Source organism: Panulirus ornatus, chromosome 47 (assembly GCF_036320965.1).
Source record: "Panulirus ornatus isolate Po-2019 chromosome 47, ASM3632096v1, whole genome shotgun sequence".
Lineage (NCBI taxonomy): Eukaryota > Metazoa > Arthropoda > Malacostraca > Decapoda > Palinuridae > Panulirus > Panulirus ornatus.
In genome coordinates this window covers 22,640,745-22,664,184 of record NC_092270.1, presented here as the reverse complement: position 1 = coordinate 22,664,184, position 23,440 = coordinate 22,640,745, and the positions used below count along the sequence as shown (strand labels likewise).

Below are 23,440 nucleotides of genomic sequence, written 5' to 3'. Positions count from 1 at the left end.
TTAGCAAGCTGTAGCCTGACCCTGGCCTTGACCGTGACCCCGATGGGACCCCAGTGGGTGGGAGACTGACCCAGCAGCCAGGCAGGAGGGCATGTGTGGCAGGTTGGTGATGCGTAGAAGTTCCTGGGCTGCTCCAGACGACGCCTCCACCAGGTGAAGCGTCGAGGACGTCGCTGCAACCACAGCTACCTCCTCCTCCACCAGAGCCACGTCCACTACCCACGTACCAAGGTTCACCTGAAACATCCACCACCTACATTACCACTTGCAACACTTACCACTGACAACACCCTCCAGTTACACCTATCATCTGCAACACCTGCCACTAACACCTGACATGTGTAACACCAGCCACTAACATTTGTCATCTGTAACACCCATCTGCTACAACCTCCACCAGTTACAGCACCGATCACATAAATTTCTGCAATGGTTCAGCTTGGCTTGGTACACCTGTCGTGCTCCAGCTTGGCTTGGTGCACCTTACGTGGATGCTTGGTGATGTTTACATGAGTCAGCTGCTTACTATTACCAGCAAGACTGTCTGGCTCCAGATCTGATGGTGTTGGTTGTGAACCCCCCCCCCCCCCACACACACACAAACCTCACACTGGTATCACTCATTATACTCACATAGTTCATCTCACACTACTGTCATTAATTATGCTCACACAATCCATCTCGCACTGGTATTACTCATTATGCTCATATAATCCATCTCACACGAGTATAGAGGGTGGAGGGAAGGGAGAGTGAGGAAGTCGAATCATCAGTATAAGAGTGAGTAGTGTTAGAAGTAGAAGACCGAAGATCATTTCTTGAGAGAAGAAAGACAATAGGTGATGGGCAGAACCCCTGAGGAACGCCACTAGTGATAGCATAGGAAACGTGAGTCGCTCTACCGACCACCACTTCGGTGGAACAACGGCCCTAAGAGGAAACTATGCTTTAGACAACAGAGAAAATAAGTAAAACCAAAGGAGGGGAGTTTACAAGGCAATGACTTATGCCACACCCTGTCAAGTGCTTTGGAGACGTCGAGGACTGTGACAAAAGTTTCACCAAAATCCTTGAGAGAGGAGGAGCAGAGGTGAGTCAAGCAGGAGAGATTACCAGTAGGCGTAGTACTGCGATATCCACACCGGTCTTCTGAGAGAAGGGAATGGGATGGTAAGCGTTTGAGAAAGTAAGAATTCAGGAAAGCTTCCAGGACAGTTGGAGGGTTAGAGAGGTGGTCGTCTTTCTTAGGTACGGGCTGGACCAAGGCGTACTGCCAAGTGGAAGGGAAAGTCTGGGTTTTGAGACAAATTTCGAAATAGGATAAGCAGGCAAGAATTGTTGCCAGGCCAGAGGCACACTTCCCTTAGAACACGAGGAGGTATGTCATCTGAGCCATACACCTTGTCCTCCTGCACACTTCCTGAGAGACCCTGCGCCAGGAGAACATACGAGATGGTATAGGTTGCGAGGAAGGAGATGTGGGCCGACCGGTAGAATCTGAATCATCCAAAGTTAAGTTTGAGGAAAACAAGGCACCAAAAAAAGGCGACTTTATTATGTGAGAATTAAAAATATATCGAGCAGATCAGAAAATATGAGGAAACGTTGAATCACACAAACTCTTGAAGATGCTTCTGGTTAAGGGCTAAAAAGATTTATCAGAAGTCGAATCAGCAGTTTCTTATTATGAAAGTGCGTTTGGCTTTTGGAAGAATGGCTTTGCAATGATTCCGAGCAGATATGAATGTTGAGTGACTTTCTGGGGAAGGGAGGAGGCTCGTGGTCCAGCACGCACCGTCCCTGATGTGACAGCCACCAGAGCAGGAGCGAACAAACCACGACTGAGGAGAAAAAAGATTTAGAAGATGGGCTGTGGGTCTCCATCCCAGCCAAGATAACCTCTGCTATGTGTCCGGCACAACATGATGCATCCCGACCAGAGAAGCAGGACCTGCCCATCTCAGGGAAAGTCAATAAAGGGGCCGCGCAGGTATGACCACTGCTGACCCCTCCCACTGTGCCGAAGTTGGCGTTTCGAGGGGAGGACAGAGGAGGGGCGTGGCCAGTGACAAGCAGAGAAACAAGGTTGTGGTCAGAGGAGCCTAAGGGTCCAGAAATGGGGTGAGTGTCGTGGGAGTGTTCACAGGTAAACATGAGGTCAAGTGTGTTAGAAGAGTTGTGGTGACGCACTTAGGCTGGGTGTTTCACTAATGGTTCCACATCGTTAACGAGAGAGACGGGGAGAAAGCCTCAGCTCCAGCAGGATCGTCCAGGATAAATCCTCAACAATCCTTGTGGAGTGTGACACTGAAATCCCAACACAGAGGATCTCAGCGCCTGCATGACAAGATAGCAGAACTTCGTGAAGGAAGATAGGTAAGAGGATCACCGCAGGCGAGGACTGGGTGAACTAACCTTACGGAGGGCGTGTGGCAACTGCTCCACATCAGGCATGGCGTCCAGCTGTAGCCTAGCATGTCGCTGCTGCCGCGCACTGTTGTCCGCCCCAACACCACCACCACCATCATCATCCATCCGCCAATCGTCGGTTTGGAGGCAGAAGTCAAGGTCAGTGACAAAGATCAGGGTCATCAGTCAAGGTAAAACAACAGGTTAGAGCCAAACACAGGAACCACAGGGATGGACCGACGTGAGGCGGGGGGAACTAACTGCTGCGAACATGATAACAAATTTGGCTTCTTTCATACAGTTACTTTGATTATAATAATTTACAAAGAAACATTAAAGACGAAGATTACTTGTACAAGCATTTCATCAACGTTTGTTGCATGAATACGTGAATATATATATATATATATATATATATATATATATATATATATATATATATATATATATATATATATATATATATTTTTTTTTTTTTTTTAATTTTCCAAAAGAAGGAACAGAGGGGGCCAAGTGAGGATATTCCAAAAAAAGGCCCAGTCCTCTGTTCCTAACGCTACCTCGCTAACGCGGGAAATGGCGAATAGTTTAAAAGAAAAAGAAAGAATATATATATATATATATATATATATATATATATATATATATATATATATATATATATATATATATATATATATATATATTCTCATTTCAAAGTAAATCTAAGGTAAGTCTACATCAATTCAAGCTTAGGTCAATGAGTTTAGCTAATGATCTCTTATCAGATGACAGATATAACAGTGACAGCACATATCAACGGATGAATCGAGATTGGTCACAGTAGGGGATATTACACACACTTACAGGGAGAAGGATGGAGACAGGGGAAGAAAGATGGAGGCATTGCATATACCTAGAAGGAGGAGGATGGAGACCCTACACATACCTAAAGGAAAGAGGATGGAGACGCTACACATATCTACAGGGAGGGGGAGAGGAAGATGGAGGCGCTACACATACCTAGAAAGAAGGAGAGGGGAAGATGGAGACGCTACACATACCTAGATGGAAGGAGAGAGGAAGATGGAGACGATACACATACCTAAAAGGAGGGGAAAGGAAAACTGAGACGCTATACATACTATAGAGAGGAAGAGAGGAAGAAGGAGACGTTATACATACCTAAAAGGAAGAGGATGGAAAAGCTACATATACCTAGAAGGAGAATAATGGAGACGCTACACATATTCAGAGGGAAGGGAGAGGAAGATGGAGACGCTATACATACCTAAGCGAAGGAGGGCGTACATATACCTAGAGAGAAGGGAGATAGGAATATAGAGACGACACATATACCTAGAGGGAGGAAGGGAGGGAGAGAGGAGTATAGAGACGTTGCATATACCTAGAGGGAGGAGAAGAGGAATATAGAAACGCTACATATAGCGAGAAGGAGTGGGAGAGGAGTACAAAGACGTCATACCTACCGAGAAGGAAGAAGAGCGGATGATACAGACGGTATGCCTACGTGGAGGGAGGAAAAATCTAGAGAGGCTATACCTACCTAGAAGGAGAGGCTATACCTACCTAGAAGGAGGTGCTAGAAACGATGACTGACCTGTGTGACATCTTGGTAAGACCTCCCCGGGTGCCAACCACCAGCAGGTTCCGTCTGCCAAACATCACAACACCAGCCACACCCTCACGCTGGTCACGTACAATCCACAGTCAGGTACAGAGGGAGAACTTTACTTCTACTTACAATTATAACATCTGCCTCTACTTATAAGATAAGTAATGTCTTGTTTGATATAAACAGGAATCTCCTTAGCTTGAAGAGCAGTATAACAGTGCACGTCCTGTTGTTTATGGAACTTTGCCTTTTCAAGAAAAGGTCATGTTTTAACTCTGTACTGCTATAATGCTGCACCAGGCTTCTGTATACAACACGATATCGTTTTCTTTGGTAAGCATAATTATGTCAGCATCATATGTAGTGTGCTACACCTCAGCATCATATGTAGTGTACCACACCTCAGCATCATATGTAGTGTACCACACCTCAGCATCATATGTAGTGTACCACACCTCAGCATCATATGTAGTGTACCACACCTCAGCATCATATGTAGTGTACCACACCTCAGCATCATATGTAGTGTACCACACCTCAGCATCATATGTAGTATACCACACCTCAGCATCATATGTAGTGTACCACACCTCAGCATCATATGTAGTGTACCACACCTCAGCATCATATGTAGTGTACCACACCTCAGCATCATATGTAGTGTACCACACCTCAGCATCATATGTAGTGTACCACACCTCAGCATCATATGTAGTGTACCACACCTCAGCATCATATGTAGTGTACCACACCTCAGCATCATATGTAGTGTACCACACCATATACGACTTCCTCACCTGGCATGGTTGCAGCAGTAACCCAGACGTGGACTAACAATTGTGTTGGTATGTGTTGTGTGGTGCGGGCGGGAGCAAGACTCACTCCTTCTGTAGACCAGGAACATTACCTGGCTCAACAAGGAACATTACCTGGCTCAACAAGGAACATTACCTGGCTCAACAAGGAACATTACCTGGCTCAACAAGGAACATTACCTGGCTCAACAAGGATCAGATTCCACTTGACAGTTTTCTATAAAGAAAAGTATACACATTCTGCCTTAACTTTGGACTATATCATACGTAGTGCACAAGGATGGTTGAGTTTGTGTGATAGTGAGGCGCGCGGCTACTGGTCACTGTGCACTGGTGCGGCTTACCTTGGTGTGTGTCAGCTGGCGGTAACGTGGTGTAGGGCAGAAGAGTGGCTCAGGGGGCGCGTCGTGTCCACCGCTGGCCACACGTGAGGCTAAATAGGACACGAGACTCGACCAGCTGATACCCCGGTTGCTCACACTCCCCCTGTAATCATCATACATGTATACCTCATTATGTATACTTAGATAACACCAGATGAATGACGTGTGTCAGAGGTCCAGCAATGTACGTAGTGAGGTAACGCAAGGAAACAGACGAAAGAATGGCCCAACCTACCCACATACACATGTATATACATACACGTCCACACACGCACATATACATACCTATACATTTCAACGTATGCATATATAAACAAACACAGACATATACATATATACACATGTACATAATTCATACTGTCTGCCCTTGTCAATTCCCGTCGCCACCCCGCCACACATGAAATGACAACCCCCTCCCCCCCGCATGTGCGCGGGTTAGCACTAGGAAAAGACAATAAAAGCCACATTCGTTCACACTCAGTCTATAGCTGTGATGTGTAATGCACCGAAACCACAGCTCCCTTTCCACATCCAGGCTCCACAGCACTTTCCATGATTTACCACAGACGCTTCACATGCCCTGGTTCAATCCACTGACAGCACATCGACCCCGGTCAACGACATCGTTCCAATTCACTCTATTCCTTATACGCCTTTCACCCTCCTGCATGTTCAGGACCCGATCACTCAAAATCTTTTTCACTCCATCCTTTCACCTCCAATTTGGTCTCCCACTTCTCCTCGTTCCCTCCACCTCTGACACATATATCCTCTTTGTCAATCTTTACTCTCTCATTCTCTCCAAATGACCAAACCATTTCAAAATACCCTCTTCTGCTCTCTCAACCACACTCTTTTCATTACCACACATCTCTCTTACCCTTTCATTACTAACTCGGTCAAACCTCCTCACACCACATATTGTCCTCAAACATCTTATTTCCAGCACATCCACACTCCTCCGCACAACTCTATCTATAGCCCACGCGTTGCAACCGTATAACATTGTTGGAACCACTACCCCTTCAAGCATACCCAATTTTGCTTTCCGAGATAATGTTCTCGCCTTCCACACGTTTTTCAACGCTTCCAGAACTTTCGCCCCCCACCCTACGACTCACTTCAGCTTCCATGGTACCATCCGCTGCCAAATCCACTTCCAGATATCTAAAACACTTCACTTCCTCCAGTTTTTCCCATTCACACTTACCTCCCAGTTGACTTGTCCCTCAACCCTACTGTACCTAACAACCTTGCTCTTATTCACATTTACTCTCAGCTTTATATTTTCACACACTTTACCAGTCACCAGCTTCTGCAGTTTCTCACCCAAATCAGCCACCAGCGCTGTATCATCAGCGAACAACAATTGACTCACTTTCCAAGCTCCCTCATGCACAACAGACTGCATACTTGCCCCTCTCTCCAAAACTCTTGCATTCACCTCCCTAACAACCCCATCCACAAACAAATTAAACAACCATGGAGACATCACACACCCCTGCCGCAAACCGACATTCACTGAGAACCAATCACTTTCCTCTCGTCCTACTCGTACACAAGCCTTACATCCTCGATAAAAAGTTTTCATTGCTTCTAACAACTTGCCTCCCACACTATATATTCTTAATACCTTCCACAGAGCATCTCTATCAACTTTATCATATGCCTTCTCCAGATCCATAAATGCTACATACAAATCCATTTGCTTTTCTAAGTATTTCTCACATACATTCTTCAAAGCAAACACCTGATCCACACATCCTCTACCACTTCTGAAACCACACTGCTCTTCCCCAATCTGATGCTCTGTACATGCCTTCACCCTCTCAATCAATACCCTCCCATAACTATATATATATATATATATATATATATATATATATATATATATATATATATATATATATATATATATGTACGTCACAGACCCCTGCTTACCCCAGGCTGCTGGTGCTGCTGCTGGTGGTGGTGAGGCTCGACGCTCCGGGATGGTCGCTGGTCGTCGACGCCACAATAGCATCAAAGATGGCGCCACACACACCAACGTACCGCTCAGTTCCTGCTGCCACAACAACCAGGTTTAATGACGTAGATAATGTTCATAACTTACATGTAATATAGAACATGATAGTAACTATATAACATTTCCTAGGCTGGTAGTGTAGAACATCATGCTATAGGACAGTTCATGGGATGGTAAGGACTTGCTGTGCCTCACATGTCTGCTCTTATTGTGTTGTGTTCAATTAGAATGATCGTTATTATCATTACTTGCTGTTAATCATCATCATTACTGCTACGTCTTGACCAGCCTCTTGCTTTCACCATTCGAACCATGTGAAGCATCAGTGAGGTGAACCACGTCGAACATCGAAGTAACAAGTGGAATGAAACTCGTGAAGCAGCGAGGCAGCAGGTGAGGAGAATCTCATGAAGCAGTAGGTGGGGTCGAACTTCGCATAGCAGCGAAACAGCAGGTGTGGTGCACCTCTTGAAGCAGTGAAGCATCGGGTAAAGCGAGCCACGTGGTGCTCAGCAGTGAAGCAGTTAGTGGTCGAGCCCTGGACGACTGAACCTCACGTTAAGTATCGTGTCGAGTTATCTGGGTTTGGTTTCATGACGTAACGGTTCATCACGTAACTATAGTAAATAAAGTAACAACAGTAGCTACTGTGTGTGTGTGTGTGTGTGTGTGTGTGTGTTGAGGGGGTGAGGACTCACCTAAGATGGAGGTGAAGGCGTCCACCAGCTGTTGTCTGGTCAGGTGGCGGTTCTCCACCAGCTGCTCTTCCTCAGCTCCCGCCAGCGAGGCTCTACCGCTCCACTCCCTGCAACACCACGTGTACCTCACCTCACGTCTAACCCACCTCACCACAAGTCTGGCCCACCTTACCTCACGTCTGACCCACCTCACCTCACGTCCAGCCCACCTCACCACAGGTCTGGCCCACCTTACCTCACGTCTGACCCACCTCACCTCCGGTCTGGCCCACCTTACCTCACGTCTGGCCCACCTCACCTCACGTCCAACCCACCTCACCACAGGTCTGGCCCACCTCACCTCACGTCCGGCCCACCTCACCTCACGTCCGGCCCACCTCACCACAGGTCTGGCCCCACCTCATTCTAAGTCTGAAACAGCTGACCCTAAGTATAACCCAGCTTACCCTGGTGTGGCCACCTCACTCGAGGTCTGAACCAGATTTCCCCAAGTCTGACCCAAGTCAACGTAGGTCTCACGCAACTCACTGCAGGTCATGCCCACTTCACCTTAAGTCTGACCCAGGTCATCCTAGATCCGGCCCAAACTCACGTCTTTGTGGGTGGTGGTGTGTGGGTGATGGTGTGTGGGTGGTGGTGTGTGGGTGATGGTGTGTGGGTGGTGGTGTGTGGGTGGTGGTGTGTGGGTGATGGTGTGTGAGTGGTGGTGTGTGGGTGATGGTGTGTGGGTGGTGGTGTGTGGGTGATGGTATGTGGGTGGGGTGTGTGGGTGGTGGTGTGTGGGTGATGGTGTGTGGGTGATGGTGTGTGGGTGGTGGTGTGTGGGTGATGGTGTGTGGGTGATGGTGTGTGGGTGATGGTGTGTGGGTGATGGTATGTGGGTGGGGTGTGTGGGTGGTGGTGTGTGGGTGATGGTGTGTGGGTGATGGTGTGTGGGTGGGGTGTGTGGGTGGTGGTGTGTGGGTGGTTGTGTGGGTGATGGTGTGTGGGTGGTGGTGTGTGGGTGATGGTGTGTGGGTGATGGTGTGTGGGTGATGGTGTGTGGGTGGTGGTGTGTGGGTGATGGTATGTGGGTGGGGTGTGTGGGTGGTGGTGTGTGGGTGATGGTGTGTGGGTGATGGTGTGTGGGTGGGTGGTGGGTGGTGGTGTGTGGGTGGTGTGTGGGTGATGGTGTGTGGGTGGTGGTGTGTGGGTGATGGTGTGTGGGTGGTGGTGTGTGGGTGGGTGTGTGGGTGTGGTGTGTGGGTGTTGGTGTGTGGGTGATGGTGTGTGGGTGGTGGTGTGTGGGTGATGGTGTGTGGGTGATGGTGTGTGGGTGATGGTGTGTGGGTGATGGTGTTTGGGTGGTGGTGTGTGGGTGATGGTGTGTAGGTGGTGGTGTGTGGGTGGTGGTGTGTGGGTGTTGGTGTGTGGGTGGTGGTGTGTGGGTGGTGGTGTGTGGGTGATGGTGTGTGGGTGGTGGTGTGTGGGTGATGGTTGTGGGTGGTGGTGTGGTGGTGGTGGTGTGTGGGTGATGGTGTGTGGGTGATGGTGTGTGGGTGATGGTGTGTGGGTGGTGGTGTGTGGGTGATGGTGTGTGGGTGATGGTGTGTGGGTGATGGTGTGTGGGTGATGGTGTGTGGGTGATGGTGTGTGGGTGGTGGTGTGTGGGTGATGGTGTGTGGGTGGTGGTGTGTGGGTGATGGTGTGTGGGTGATGGTGTGTGGGTGATGGTGTGTGGGTGATGGTGTGTGGGTGATGGTGTGTGGGTGGTGGTGTGTGGGTGATGGTGTGTGGGTGATGGTGTGTGGGTGATGGTGTGTGGGTGGTGGTGTGTGGGTGGTGGTGTGTGGGTGATGGTGTGTGGGTGATGGTGTGTGGGTGATGGTGTGTGGGTGGTGGTGTGTGGGTGATGGTGTGTGGGTGGTGGTGTGTGGGTGATGGTGTGTGGGTGGTGGTGTGTGGGTGGTGGTGTGTGGGTGATGGTGTGTGGGTGGTGGTGTGTGGGTGATGGTGTGTGGGTGGTGGTGTGTGGGTGGTGGTGTGTGGGTGATGGTGTGTGGGTGGTGGTGTGTGGGTGTGGTGTGTGGGTGATGGTGTGTGGGTGGTGGTGTGTGGGTGGTGGTGTGTGGGTGATGGTGTGTGGGTGATGGTGTGTGGGTGGTGGTGTGTGGGTGATGGTGTGTGGGTGATGGTGTGTGGGTGGTGGTGTGTGGGTGATGGTGTGTGGGTGGTGGTGTGTGGGTGGTGGTGTGTGGGTGATGGTGTGTGGGTGGTGGTGTGTGGGTGATGGTGTGTGGGTGGTAGTGTGTGGGTGGTGGTGTGTGGATGATGGTGTGTGGGTGATGGTGTGTGGGTGATGGTGTGTGGGTGGTGGTGTGTGGGTGATGGTGTATGTAGACTCAGGTCTTAACGTCTGGCGACGCCGGGGACTGGCGGCCATACCTTCTGTGGACCTACCATGATTACCTACACTGATTACATTTAAAACCATGATTACCTACGCTGATTACATTTAAAACCATGATTACCTACGCTGATTACATGTAAAACCATGATCTACGCTGATTACATTTAAAGCCATGGTTACCTACGCTGATTACATTTAAAACCATAATCACGTACGCTGATTACATTTAAAGCCATGATTACCTACTCTGATTACAATTAAAACCATAATTACCTACGCTGATTATATCTAAAACCATGATTAACTACGTTGATTACATTTAAGAATAATTGTGTAAACAAGATTAGGAATATGGTGGTTGTAGAGGGAAGGAGTATCCACAGTATGCTGTCACCAGCCCAGCTCACTGTATGCTGTCACCAGCCCAGCTCACTGTATGCTGTCACCAGCCCAGCTCACAGTATGCTCACACCAGCCCAGCTCACAGTATGCTCACACCAGCCCAACTCACAGTATGCTGTCACCAGCCCAGCTCACAGTATGCTCACACCAGCCCAGCTCACAGTATGCTGTCACCAGCCCAGCTCACAGTATGCTGTCACCAGCCCAGCTCACAGTATGCTGTCACCAGCCCAGCTCACAGTATGCTGTCACCAGCCCAGCTCACAGTATGCTCACACCAGCCCAGCTCACAGTATGCTGTCACCAGCCCAGCTCACAGTATGCTGTCACCAGCCCAGCTCACAGTATGCTCACACCAGCCCAGCTCACAGTATGCTCACACCAGCCCAGCTCACAGTATGCTCACACCAGCCCAGCTCACAGTATGCTCACACCAGCCCAGCTCAGTATGCTGTCACCAGCCCAGCTCACAGTATGCTGTCACCAGCCCAGCTCACAGTATGCTCACAACAGACTTACAGGTATGCTGGGATGGCAGTGTCTGACCAAAGAATATACGTACCCACATACACATGTATATACATAAAAGTCCACACACACATATACATACCTATACATTTCAACGTATTCATACATATTCATACAGACATATACATATATACACATGTACATATTCATACATGCTGCCTTCATCCATTTCTGTCGCCACCCCGCCACACATGAAAAACAGCACCTCCTTCCCCCCGCGTGCGCGCGAGGTAGCGCTAAGAACAGACAACAAAGGCCACATTCGTTCACACTCAGTCTCTAGCTGTCATGTATAATGCACCGAAACCACAGCCCCCTTTCCATATCCAGGCCCCACAAAACTTTCCATGGTTCAATCCATTGACAGCACTTCGACCCCGGTATACCACGTTCCGATTCACCCTATTCCTTGCACGCCTTTCTCCCTCCTGTAAGCTCAGGCCCCGATCTCTCAAAATCTTTTTCACTCCATCCTTCCACCTCCAATTTGGTCTTCCACTTCTCGTTCCCTACACTTCTGACACATATATCCTCTTTGTCAATCTTTCCTCACTCATTTTCTCCGTGACCAAACCACCTCAATACACCCTCTTCTGCTCTCTCAATCACACTCTTTTTATCACCACACATCTCTCTTACCTTTTCATTACTTACTCGATCAAACCACCTCACACCACATATTGTCCTCAATAATCTCATTTCTGACACATCCACGCTCCTCCGCACAACCCTATGCCCATGCCTCGCAACCATATAACATTGTTGGAACCACTATTCCTTCAAACATACCCATTTTTGCTCTCTGAGATAACGTTCTCGACTTCCACACATTCTTCAACGCTCTCAGAACCTTCGCCCCCTCCCCCACCCTGTGACTCACTTCCGCTTCCATGCTTCCATCAGCTGCTAAATCCACTCCCAGATATCTAAAGAACTTCACTTCCTCCAGTTTTTCTCAATTCCAACTTACCTCCCAATTAACTTGTCCTTCAACCTTACTGAACCTAATAACCTTGCTCTTTTTCATATTTACTCTCAGCTTTCCTCTTTTACACTTTACTAAACTCAGACGCCAGCCTCTGCAGTTTCTCACACGAATCAGCCACCAGTGCTGTGTCATCAGCGAACAACATCTGACTCACTTCCCAAACCCTCTCATCCACAACAGACTGCATATTTGCCCCACTCTCCAAAACTCTTACATTCATCTCCCTAACAACCCCATCCATAAACAAATAAAACAACCATGGAGACATTACGCACCCCTGCCGCAAACCGGCATTCACTGAGAACCAATCACTTTCCTCTCTTCCTACTCGTACACATGCCTTACATCCTCGATAAAAACTTTTCACCGCTTCTAGCAACTTACCTCCTAAACCATATATTCTTAATACCTTCCACAAAGCATCTCTATCAACTCTATCATATGCCTTCTCCATATCCATAAATATCACATACAAATTCATCTGTTTTTCTAAGTATTCCTCACATGTATTCTTCAAAGCAAACACCTGATCCACACATCCTCTACCACTTCTGAAACCACACTGCTCTTCCCACAATCTGATGCTCTATACATGCCTTCACCCTCTCAATCAATACTCTCCCATATAATTTCCCAGGAATACTCAACAAACCTATACCTCTGTAATTTGAACACTCACCTTTATCCCCTTTCCCTTTGTACAATGGCACTATGCATGCATTCCACCAATACCTGATCGCCGTTTCCTTCGTCAGCGAGATAGTGCCAGAAAACAGACGAAGAAAGGCACATCCACTCACATACACGTGTGTGTGTATATATATATATATATATATATATATATATATATATATATATATATATTATCCCTGGGGATAGGGGATTAAGAATACATCCCACGTATTCCCTGCGTGTCGTAGAAGGCGACTAAAAGGGGAGGGAGCGGGGGGCTGGAAATCCTCCCCTCTCTCTTTTTTTTTTTTTTTTTTAATTTTCCAAAAGAAGGAACAGAGGGGGCCAGGTGATAATATTCCAAAAAAGGCCCAGTCCTCTGTTCTTAACGCTACGTCGCTATCGCGGGAAATGGCGAATAGTATGAAAAAAAAAAAAAAAAAAAAAAAAAAAATATATATATATATATATATATATATATATATATATATATATATATATATATATATATATATATATATATATATATATATATATATATATTTCATTAGTTGTAGATGTCTGCTAACATTTGGATAGATATATATGGTTGTAAACACAACATGTAATATACGTTATGATTTTCACCTGTAAGACGTTAGTGTGTTGATACTGATGGCTTGCCTGGGGACATCAACAACAACACGGGTACAACAGATATTCCTTGTACCTCACCTAGGATCATCCATGTCCAACCCAGCCACTCATCACCACGCTGCCTTCTGACACAACAGCTCACACACACACACACACACACACACACACACACACACACACACACACACACCTCCTCCCTTGTATATACCGTCGGGGACAACAGATTAAGGACACGAGTGTAAATATACTTTTACGAACCAACAATTCCATGTGCAGGTCAGTGACATCGTGTGTGTGTGTGTGTGGTACATACCGTGAGAAACTTCGCCTCAGCGTCACCAGGTGGTGTGGTGCGAGGGCCTCCCACAACTCCTCCTCCGTTGCTCCTCCCACAATTCTGAAACAACAACACCATCTTACTCATCACCACCTGACTCACCCACCCTACCCTGGCCATCTGACTCATCACCACCTGACTCACCCACCCTACCCTGGCCATCTGACTCATCACCACCTGACTCACCCACCCTACCCTGGCCATCTGACTCATCACCACCTGACTCACCCACCCTACCCTGGCCATCTGACTCATCACCACCTGACTCACCCTACCCTGGCCATCTGACTCATCACCACCTGACTCACCCTACCCTGGCCATCTGACTCATCACCACCTGACTCACCCTACCCTACCCTGGCCATCTGACTCATCACCACCTGACTCACCCTACCCTGGCCATCTGACTCATCACTACCTGACTCACCCTACCCTGGCCATCTGTCTCATCACCACCTGACTCACCCTACTCTAGCCATCTTACTCATGACCACCTAAAATGCGCCTTACTCTCCTTATTCATTTCCACCTTATTCACCGTCCTCGTTACCACAGTACACATGGTCATCTTAACTTACCCATGGTCATTCAACTCACATTACTCATAAGATCCTTATTCACATTACTTACGGTCATATAACTCATGCTTACTGGTCCTGCCTGACCTGTTGTGGTGGTCGTTCATACAGGTCCTGACCTGTTGTGGTGGTGACCTGACCTTGGTATTACTGACCTGTCGTGGTGGTGACCTGACCTTGGTATTACTGACCTGTCGTGGTGGTGACCTGACCTTGGTATTACTGACCTGTCGTGATGGTGACCTGACCTTGGTATTACTGACCTGTCGTGGTGGTGACCTGACCTTGGTATTACTGACCTGTCGTGGTGGTGACCTGACCTTGGTATTACTGACCTGTCGTGATGGTGACCTGACCTTGGTATTACTGACCTGTCGTGGTGGTCGTCATGGTCGTCGGAGACACTGGTGCTGGCACGACTAAGATGGATGGTGGGAGCCGCTCCTGCCATAGGTCAACTGTCGTCTGTAATCTCTGTGATCACCAGGCAGGTCACCAGGCAGGTCACCAGGCAGGGACAGCTGGGCACCAGGCAGGTATGTTCAGTGCTGAAATTTCATTGTAACATGTTAATGTCATGATGTCTGCAGGTATTGGCCTAGCCGTGGCCACGCGTTACATAGACCATAGTACAGTAATGGCAGTAGTACAGTAATGGGTTAACACTGTCAGGGCAGCAGTACAGAAGTAGGTCAACAACCATTCACTGGTCATTACGGGAACTTTAACTACTAATAAGAGTCATCCTTCATATTTACATGACGTCATGAGGTTAGGTGGAGGAAGGCAGGAGGAGGAGGGAGCGTGGGAGGGGGGTGTCTGCTGCTTGCTGGTTTGGCAGTTTGTCTTACCTCAGATACACGATGATCACTGCGGGTCAACTTGACCTGCAACAGTGACCCAGTAATACAAGAAACGGTGATCCACTAGCATCTAGAGCAGTGAGCTAACTGTGCCTACCGCAGAGGAGCGTGGGGCAGTGATGCAACAGTACCTGGAGCAGTGAGGAGCGTGGGGCAGTGATGCAACAGTACCTAGAGCAGTGAGGAGCGTGGGGCAGTGATGCAACAGTACCTGGAGCAGTGAGGAGCGTGGGGCAGTGATGCAACAGTACCTGGAGCAGTGAGGAGCGTGGGGCAGTGATGCAACAGTACCTAGAGCAGTGAGGAGCGTGGGGCAGTGATGCAACAGTACCTGGAGCAGTGAGGAGCGTGGGGCAGTGATGCAACAGTACCTGGAGCAGTGAGGAGCGTGGGGCAGTGATGCAACAGTACCTGGAGCAGTGAGGAGCGTGGGGCAGTGATGCAACAGTACCTAGAGCAGTGAGGAGCGTGGGGCAGTGATGCAACAGTACCTGGAGCAGTGAGGAGCGTGGGGCAGTGATGCAACAGTACCTAGAGCAGTGAGGAGCGTGGGGCAGTGATGCAACAGTACCTAGAGCAGTGAGGAGCGTGGGGCAGTGATGCAACAGTACCTGGAGCAGTGAGGAGCGTGGGGCAGTGATGCAACAGTACCTGGAGCAGTGAGGAGCGTGGGGCAGTGATGCAACAGTACCTGGAGCAGTGAGGAGCGTGGGGCAGTGATGCAACAGTACCTGGAGCAGTGAGGAGCGTGGGGCAGTGATGCAACAGTACCTGGAGCAGTGAGGAGCGTGGGGCAGTGATGCAACAGTACCTGGAGCAGCGAGGAGCGTGGGGCAGTGATGCAACAGTACCTGGAGCAGTGAGGAGCGTGGGGCAGTGATGCAACAGTACCTGGAGCAGTGAGGAGCGTGGGGCAGTGATGCAACAGTACCTAGAGCAGTGAGGAGCGTGGGGCAGTAATGCAACAGTACCTGGAGCAGTGAGGAGCGTGGGGCAGTGATGCAACAGTACCTGGAGCAGTGAGGAGCGTGGGGTTGACCGGGCCAGGTGTTGGCTGGGTGCGTGTTGTAGCGTCCCCTGGTTACCATGACAACTGTGTGTGTGTGTGTGTGTGTGTGTGTGTGTGTGTGTGGACCACAACTCACTCGTCCCGCCTGACCTGGTGTGACCACAACATACCCGTCCTGCCTGACCTGGTGTGACCACAACACACTCGTCCTGCCTGACCTGGTGTGACCACAACATACCCGTCCTGCCTGACCTGGTGTGACCACAACATACTCGTCCTGTCTGACCTGGTGTGACCACAACATACCCGTCCTGCCTGACCTGGTGTGACCACAACACACTCGTCCCGCCTGACCTGGTGTGACCACAACATACCCGTCCTGCCTGACCTGGTGTGACCACAACATACCCGTCCTGCCTGACCTGGTGTGACCACAACATACCCGTCCTGCCTGACCTGGTGTGACCACAACATACCCGTCCTGTCTGACCTGGTGTGACCACAACATACCCGTCCTGCCTGACCTGGTGTGACCACAACATACCCGTCCTGCCTGACCTGGTGTGACCACAACATACCCGTCCTGTCTGACCTGGTGTGACCACAACATATCCGTCCTGCCTGACCTGGTGTGACCACAACACACTCGTCCTGCCTGACCTGGTGTGACCACAACATACCCGTCCTGTCTGACCTGGTGTGACCACAACACCCTCGTCCTGCCTGACCTGGTGTGACCACAACACACTCGTCCTGCCTGACCTGGTGTGACCACAACATACCCGTCCTGTCTGACCTGGTGTGACCACAAGATATCCGTCCTGCCTGACCTGGTGTGACCCCAGTAACCTGGGATGGAAGTAAGAGAATGTCAGCTTGCGTGTCTTGCTTGTGATAATTGATGTTATATTTGATGATAAATAATAAAGAGTAAATACGTGATAAGTTATGTAGTGGAGTGGGGCACCAGTACGGTGTCACCAGCTAGTCCTGTTGACCACCATAATGAGACGGCCTGACTTAAAGGCTTGACTGACTCAGTTGTTTGTGCCAGGAAGTTACATCAGAGCGCCGCCATGGCTACAGTAAGCCAGGCAGGATCTGGGAGATCGCTGGTACTCGAGGGAAATTACCAACGCGACAGATTACAGTGTATTTGGTTGGCTTACAGCAGGTTACCTAATGGTGTGGCCTTCAGTATTATCACCTCAAGGATTTCATAATACATTCTAGTTCATATTGTATCGTTAATGATCGTTCATGTATATCATTGTAGTCTTGTTCAGTAAGAACATTAACAGGAGAGACACATAATTACTAACATTACATCTGCTTCATTATGATAATGGTTTATTTTCCTCCCACTTTATTCTATGCCACCTCCACTTCTGAGATTACTTGTTGATATGGAAATGTACACACCTACTGTCTGGGGGTGGGTGGGGGGTGGGGGGGGAGACGTTGTTTATATATAAGGAATGAGCAGAGGCGAGGCAGGTGTTAGTGACGAGATGTGTTATCCAGGCACCTTGCTCCTCCTGGCTACCATGGGTAAGGTCATGTGTTATACTAGCTCCTCCTGGCTACCATGGGTAAGGTCATGTGTTATACTAGCTCCTCCTGGCTACCATGGGGAAGGTCATGTGTTATACTAGCTCCTCCTGGCTACCATGGGGGACGTCCTTCACAGATGTCGTGTTAGTAGATACAGACTGTGCATAGTTATGTTAGTGTGGCAGGTTATATATATATATATATATATATATATATATATATATATATATATATATATATATATATATATATATATATATATACATATATATATATATATAGTGTGTGTGTGTGTGTGTGTGTGTGTGTGTGTGTGTGTGTGTGTGTGTCTCACTTATAGTAAATTCAAGTTACATGTGCAGTAGACCACTCCACACCTAAAGTATACCCCTCCACACGTGCAGTATACCTTTCCACACGTGCAATATAGCACTCCACACTTACAGTTTACCATCCACGCATACAGTATACCACTTCACACGTACAGTATACCCCTCCACACTTGGAGTATACCTCATCCACACTCCGCATCAAACAGAACCCCTCATTAAGTAGACATTTCCCAGAGCAGCTGTACTCTCATACCAGCAGGAAACATGTATTTATCTATTGTTATAATTCAGGGAGAGAGCTCTGCAGCCGAGGGCTTCCATCTCATGACCCATGTGTGACAACAACAGTTGTATATTTACGTTACTCACAATAACCGTGTGTCCACCACCTTACATCATCGCCCCACACATTCTTGATGTCTAGTGTATTGTCCTCCTAGTTATGTGGTATAGTCATTACCTGTGGTTGCTGTGGTATTGTGGTAGGGGCATTGTGGTGCTTCATGTTATAATGTCCTCAGTAATTACATATGTTTATCGTACTGTAAAAAAAAATGTTATTCAGAACAGCATGCGAGTAAACACGAATATAAAACAAAAATTACGTATTTTACAAATATTGATCCTTCAGGACACGTGTTGATCCTTCAGGACACAAGTGTTGATCCTTCAGGACACAAGTGTTGATCCTTCAGGACACAAGTGTTGATCCTTCAGGACACAAGAGTTGATCCTTCAGGACACAAGTGTTGATCCTTCAGGACACAAGTGTTGATCCTTCAGGACACAAGTGTTGATCCTTCAGGACACAAGTGTTGATCCTTCAGGACACAAGTGTTGATCCTTCAGGACACAAGTGTTGATCCTTCAGGACACAAGTGTTGATCCTTCAGGACACAAGTGTTGATCCTTCAGGACACAAGTGTTGATCCTTCAGGACACAAGTGTTGATCCTTCAGGACACATGTTTTGATCCTTCAGGACACAAGTGTTGATCCTTCAGGACACATGGTACCCTCCTGACACACGCCATACTGGCCACATATCCACAGGTAATTATGTTTTCCTAACATCTTCCAGTTATGGGGACGTCGTGGAGGCCATTGTTGGCAGGTCCTCACTGGCCACATATCCACAGGTAATTATGTTTTCCTAACATCTTCCAGTTATGGGGACGTCGTGGAGGCCATTGTTGGCAGGTCCTGCCAGGATCGTGGGCGGGGTAGCTGTCAGGAAGGGGGAGCTGCCGTACCTGGTCAGCCTCCAGGACGTGCGCTGGGGAGCTGCCAGACACTTCTGTGGTGGATCTGTCTACCACAACTCTTACGTCATCACAGCTGCTCACTGTGTTGTCACCCGAGACTTGAATGTGCTCCAGGTGGGTACACACTACCTCTCCTCACCACGAGTCTCCCTCACATGTCATCCCTGGTCCTGACACTTGCTGAGTCTCCCTCACATGTCATCCTTGGCTCAATGTGCAGGGGTCGACCTACGCTGGACGGACTGAACCAGAAGGGTATGAAGGCAGCCGGAGTAGACCATGGGAAGGTCCGTGTGTGGGGGCCTCGGTGTGGCCAGGAGGGGGAGAGCGAGAGCTGTCTTTCTTTTGTTTGTACTCAAGACAACCCAACCTAACCTAACACAGGAAACAGTGGATGAATATATATATATATATATATATATATATATATATATATATATATATATATATATATATATATATATATATATATATATATGTGTGTGTGTGTGTGTGTGTGTGTGTGTGTGTGTGTATGTGTAAGATAAAGTCAGGGTATAATGCTCGTGTGTATTATAACTGCAGGTCGTGGCAGGTGAACATGACCGAAGCAAAGAAGAAGGTAGTGAGCAGGTGGTGAGGGTGAGTGAGATCATCGTCCACCCTCACTATAACCACCAGACTTACCTTAACGACATCGCCCTCCTCAAGTTGTCCAAACGCCTCCATTACACGAAGTTCGTGCAGCCCATCCCACTGGCGCCACAGAGAGCGTCGGGCCAGTGTCTGGTGTCCGGCTGGGGCGCCGTGCAAGAAAACGGCGACGTCGTAGACACTCCTCAGAAACTGGAAGTTCCCATCTGGTCTGAGGAGTCGTGTCGCCGGAGCTACAGTGTTGAGGCCATACACGAGTCCATGATGTGTGCTGGGTACGAGGAGGGCGGGAAAGATGCCTGCCACTCAGACTCGGGCGGTCCTCTTGTCTGCCGGAGCAGTGTGGGCGGCGCCACCTACCTGGGCGGCATCGTCTCGTGGGGGTATGGATGTGCCAGGCCTTACCATCCCAGCATATACACTGACCTCTCCTACTTCGCGTCGTGGGTACAACACAACACTGTCACAAGTCCTGCACGATTACAACTATGAAGATTTATTTTTTCCTATCCAGTTTTAGTTTACGGTATGGGACACACACACACACACACACACACACACACACACACACACACACACACACATATCTGAGGTAGGGGGAGAAAGGATTCCACTTCCGTATTCCCTGCGGGTTGGGGTAGACGACTAAAGGAAGTGGGAGCACATGGCTGGAAACCCTCCCCTTCTTTTATTTCAGTTTCTAAGAAGGGAAACAAGAAGGAGCCAGGCAGGGAGTGCTCATCCTCCCCGAAGCTCAGGCTGGAATGTCTGAATGTGTGTCGATGTAACCAAGATGAGAAGGTAGTACGTTTGAGGAAAGACACCTGGATGTTCTGGCTCTGAGCGAAACAAAGCTCAAGGGTGAAGGGGAAGAATGGTTTGGAAATGTCTGTGAGTAAAATTGGGACAGGGCAAGAGCTAATACGAAAGGGTAGCATTACTCCTGAAGCAGGAATTGTGGGAGTGTGTGATAGAATGTAAGGAAGTGAATTTTAGATTGATGTAGGTAAAATATTTCATCTTACGTAAGGCTTTCACCACCTCTTTTCACCAATCCACTCCACGATTCCCTCACTTTGCACATAACCCCGACCACAGCACCCTACATCTGCCGTTTTATCATCAAACATTCAACAGTCTTTCAAAATACTCACTTTATCACTGCTTGTTATTACTTCCTCCCTTGCCCCCTTCACCGATAGGCATATATATATATATATATATATATATATATATATATATATATATATATATATATATATATATATATATATATATATATATATATATTCATTTACTTATTAATATCTTTATTATACTTAGTCGCTGCCTCCCGCGTTAGCGAGGTAGTGCAAGGAAACAGACGAAAGAATGGCCCAACCCATTCAAATACACATGTATATACATGAACGCCCATACACGCACATATACATACCTATACATTTCAACGTATACATACATATACATACACAGACATATACATATATACACATGTACACATTCACATTTGCTGCCTTCATCCATTCTCGTCGCCACACGTGAAAACCAGCGCGAGGCAGCGCTAGGAAAAGACAACAAAAGCCATATTCGTTCACACTCTAGCTATTATGTGTAATGCACCGAAACCACAGCTTCCTTTCCACATCCAGGCCTCACAAAACTTTCCATGGTTTACCCCAGACGCCTCACATGCCCTGGTTCAATCCATTGACAGCACGTGGACCCCACTATACCACAAAGTACCAATTCACTCAAGTCCTTGAACGCCATTCGCCCTCCTGTATGTTCGGGCCCCGATCGCTCAAAATCTTTTTCACTCCATCCCTCCACCTCCAATTTGGTCTTCCACTTCTCGTTTCCTCCACCTCTGACACATATATCTTCTTTGTCAATCTTTCCTCACTCATTCTCTCCATGTGACCAAACCACCTCAATACACCCTCTTCTGCTCTCTCAATCACACTCTTTTTATCACCACACATCTCTCTTACCCTTTCATTACTTACTCGATCAAACCACCTCTCACTATATATTGTTCTCAAACATTTCATTTCCAAAACATCCACCCTCCTCCGCACAACCCTATCTATAGCCCACGCCTCGCAACCATATAACATTGTTGGAACCACTATTCCTTCAAACATGCCCATTTTTGCTCTCCGAATTAACGTTCTCAACTTCCACATTTTTCAACGCTCTCAGAACCATCCCCCCCTCCCCCAGCCTGTGACTCAATTCCGCTTCCATGGTTGCATCCGCTGCCAAATCCACTCCCAGATATCTAAAACACTTCACTTCCTCCAGTTTTTCTCCATTCAAACTTATATCCCAATCAACTTGTCCCACATCCCGACTGAACCTAACAACCTTGCTCTTATTCACATTTACCCTCAGCTTTCTTCTTTCACACACTTTACCAAACTCAGTCACCAACTTATGCAGTTTCTCACCCGAATCAGCCAATTGCTGATATATATATATATATATATATATATATATATATATATATATATATATATATATATATATATATATATATATATGTGTGTGTGTGTGTGTGTGTGTGTGTGTGTGTGTATGTGTGTGTGTTGTAGGGATTCGAAGAAAAATGGAAAGATAAGATAGTTACGTTATTACTAGTAGCACTTACTAGAAATTATTATTTGGTGGTTGATGGTGTTCAAGAGAGGTTACCATGGGGTTCCATTGCCATGGTTTAAGTAAAGCCCTTCGATTAAGACATTAATGACCCAACTAGACCAATGGACTGCCAAGCATACTTTGACTACTCACTTTCCTGTGGATTAAGGAAAAGCCAATGACCTTACATTTGATATCTAAATGAAATGACAGGAGTCCACATAACATGTGTCTGTGTGCGCAGTCACTGAGATATCTTAGCATGTAAGGCTACTCCCAGTGTCAGAAATAAAATGGCATACATCAAAACAGACATCTAAGGTTACTTACAGTATCATTAATAATTTGGCATGCATTCTAACACAAATGTTAATATAATAGTAACTAAACATTCTAATTTATGACTGCAAGGGCCTTTTTGTTCTCTGGTGTGTGTAACACATTTTGACACATGTTCTTAGCTGGATTGTTAACTGGGCTGCTGCAGCCGGGTCTCTGGGCGTGAGCGTGACCAGGCGATGGACCCTCGTTAGGTCGGCCCGTGCTTGTGTTTCACACCACGGCTGGGTCAAGTACAAGCTGGGACCCTGACTGGTGCCTTACAAGTGCTCGACGGATACAACTACTCGATCCAAACAGCTGCTCGACCCAACCAGGCGGAATATCCTT

General features: G+C 47.7%; 2 protein-coding genes across 5 annotated transcripts in view; one reads left to right on the top strand and one right to left on the bottom strand.

The window, feature by feature from the left end:
* Nucleotides 1-20,303, bottom strand: part of LOC139763680 (uncharacterized) — a 27,544-nt gene extending 7,241 nt beyond the window's left edge. For 2 of the 3 annotated variants that reach the window (XM_071689985.1, XM_071689987.1), the window contains exons 1-9: nucleotides 20,165-20,303; nucleotides 14,848-15,024; nucleotides 13,875-13,958; nucleotides 7,947-8,053; nucleotides 7,164-7,287; nucleotides 5,184-5,325; nucleotides 4,010-4,098; nucleotides 2,416-2,494; nucleotides 71-237 (exon numbers count right to left, since the gene is read on the bottom strand). In XM_071689985.1, the coding sequence (XP_071546086.1) occupies nucleotides 71-237; nucleotides 2,416-2,494; nucleotides 4,010-4,098; nucleotides 5,184-5,325; nucleotides 7,164-7,287; nucleotides 7,947-8,053; nucleotides 13,875-13,958; nucleotides 14,848-14,927 (872 nt within the window). In that variant the 5' untranslated portion in view covers nucleotides 14,928-15,024; nucleotides 20,165-20,303. The remainder of the gene's footprint in view (nucleotides 1-70; nucleotides 238-2,415; nucleotides 2,495-4,009; nucleotides 4,099-5,183; nucleotides 5,326-7,163; nucleotides 7,288-7,946; nucleotides 8,054-13,874; nucleotides 13,959-14,847; nucleotides 15,025-20,164) is intronic. The other variant, XM_071689986.1, reaches the window with a different exon arrangement.
* LOC139763681 (trypsin-1-like) lies at nucleotides 17,848-23,440 on the top strand. 2 transcript variants are annotated; one of them, XM_071689988.1, is made up of 3 exons: nucleotides 17,848-17,899; nucleotides 19,401-19,612; nucleotides 20,063-23,440. In XM_071689988.1, exons 1-3 carry the CDS (start codon nucleotides 17,860-17,862, stop codon nucleotides 20,621-20,623), a joined length of 813 nt encoding a protein of 270 aa, XP_071546089.1. In that variant the 5' UTR covers nucleotides 17,848-17,859; the 3' UTR covers nucleotides 20,624-23,440. The 2 variants fall into 2 exon arrangements, with proteins under 2 accessions (XP_071546089.1, XP_071546091.1); XM_071689990.1 differs by lacking the exon at nucleotides 17,848-17,899 and adding an exon at nucleotides 17,927-17,940.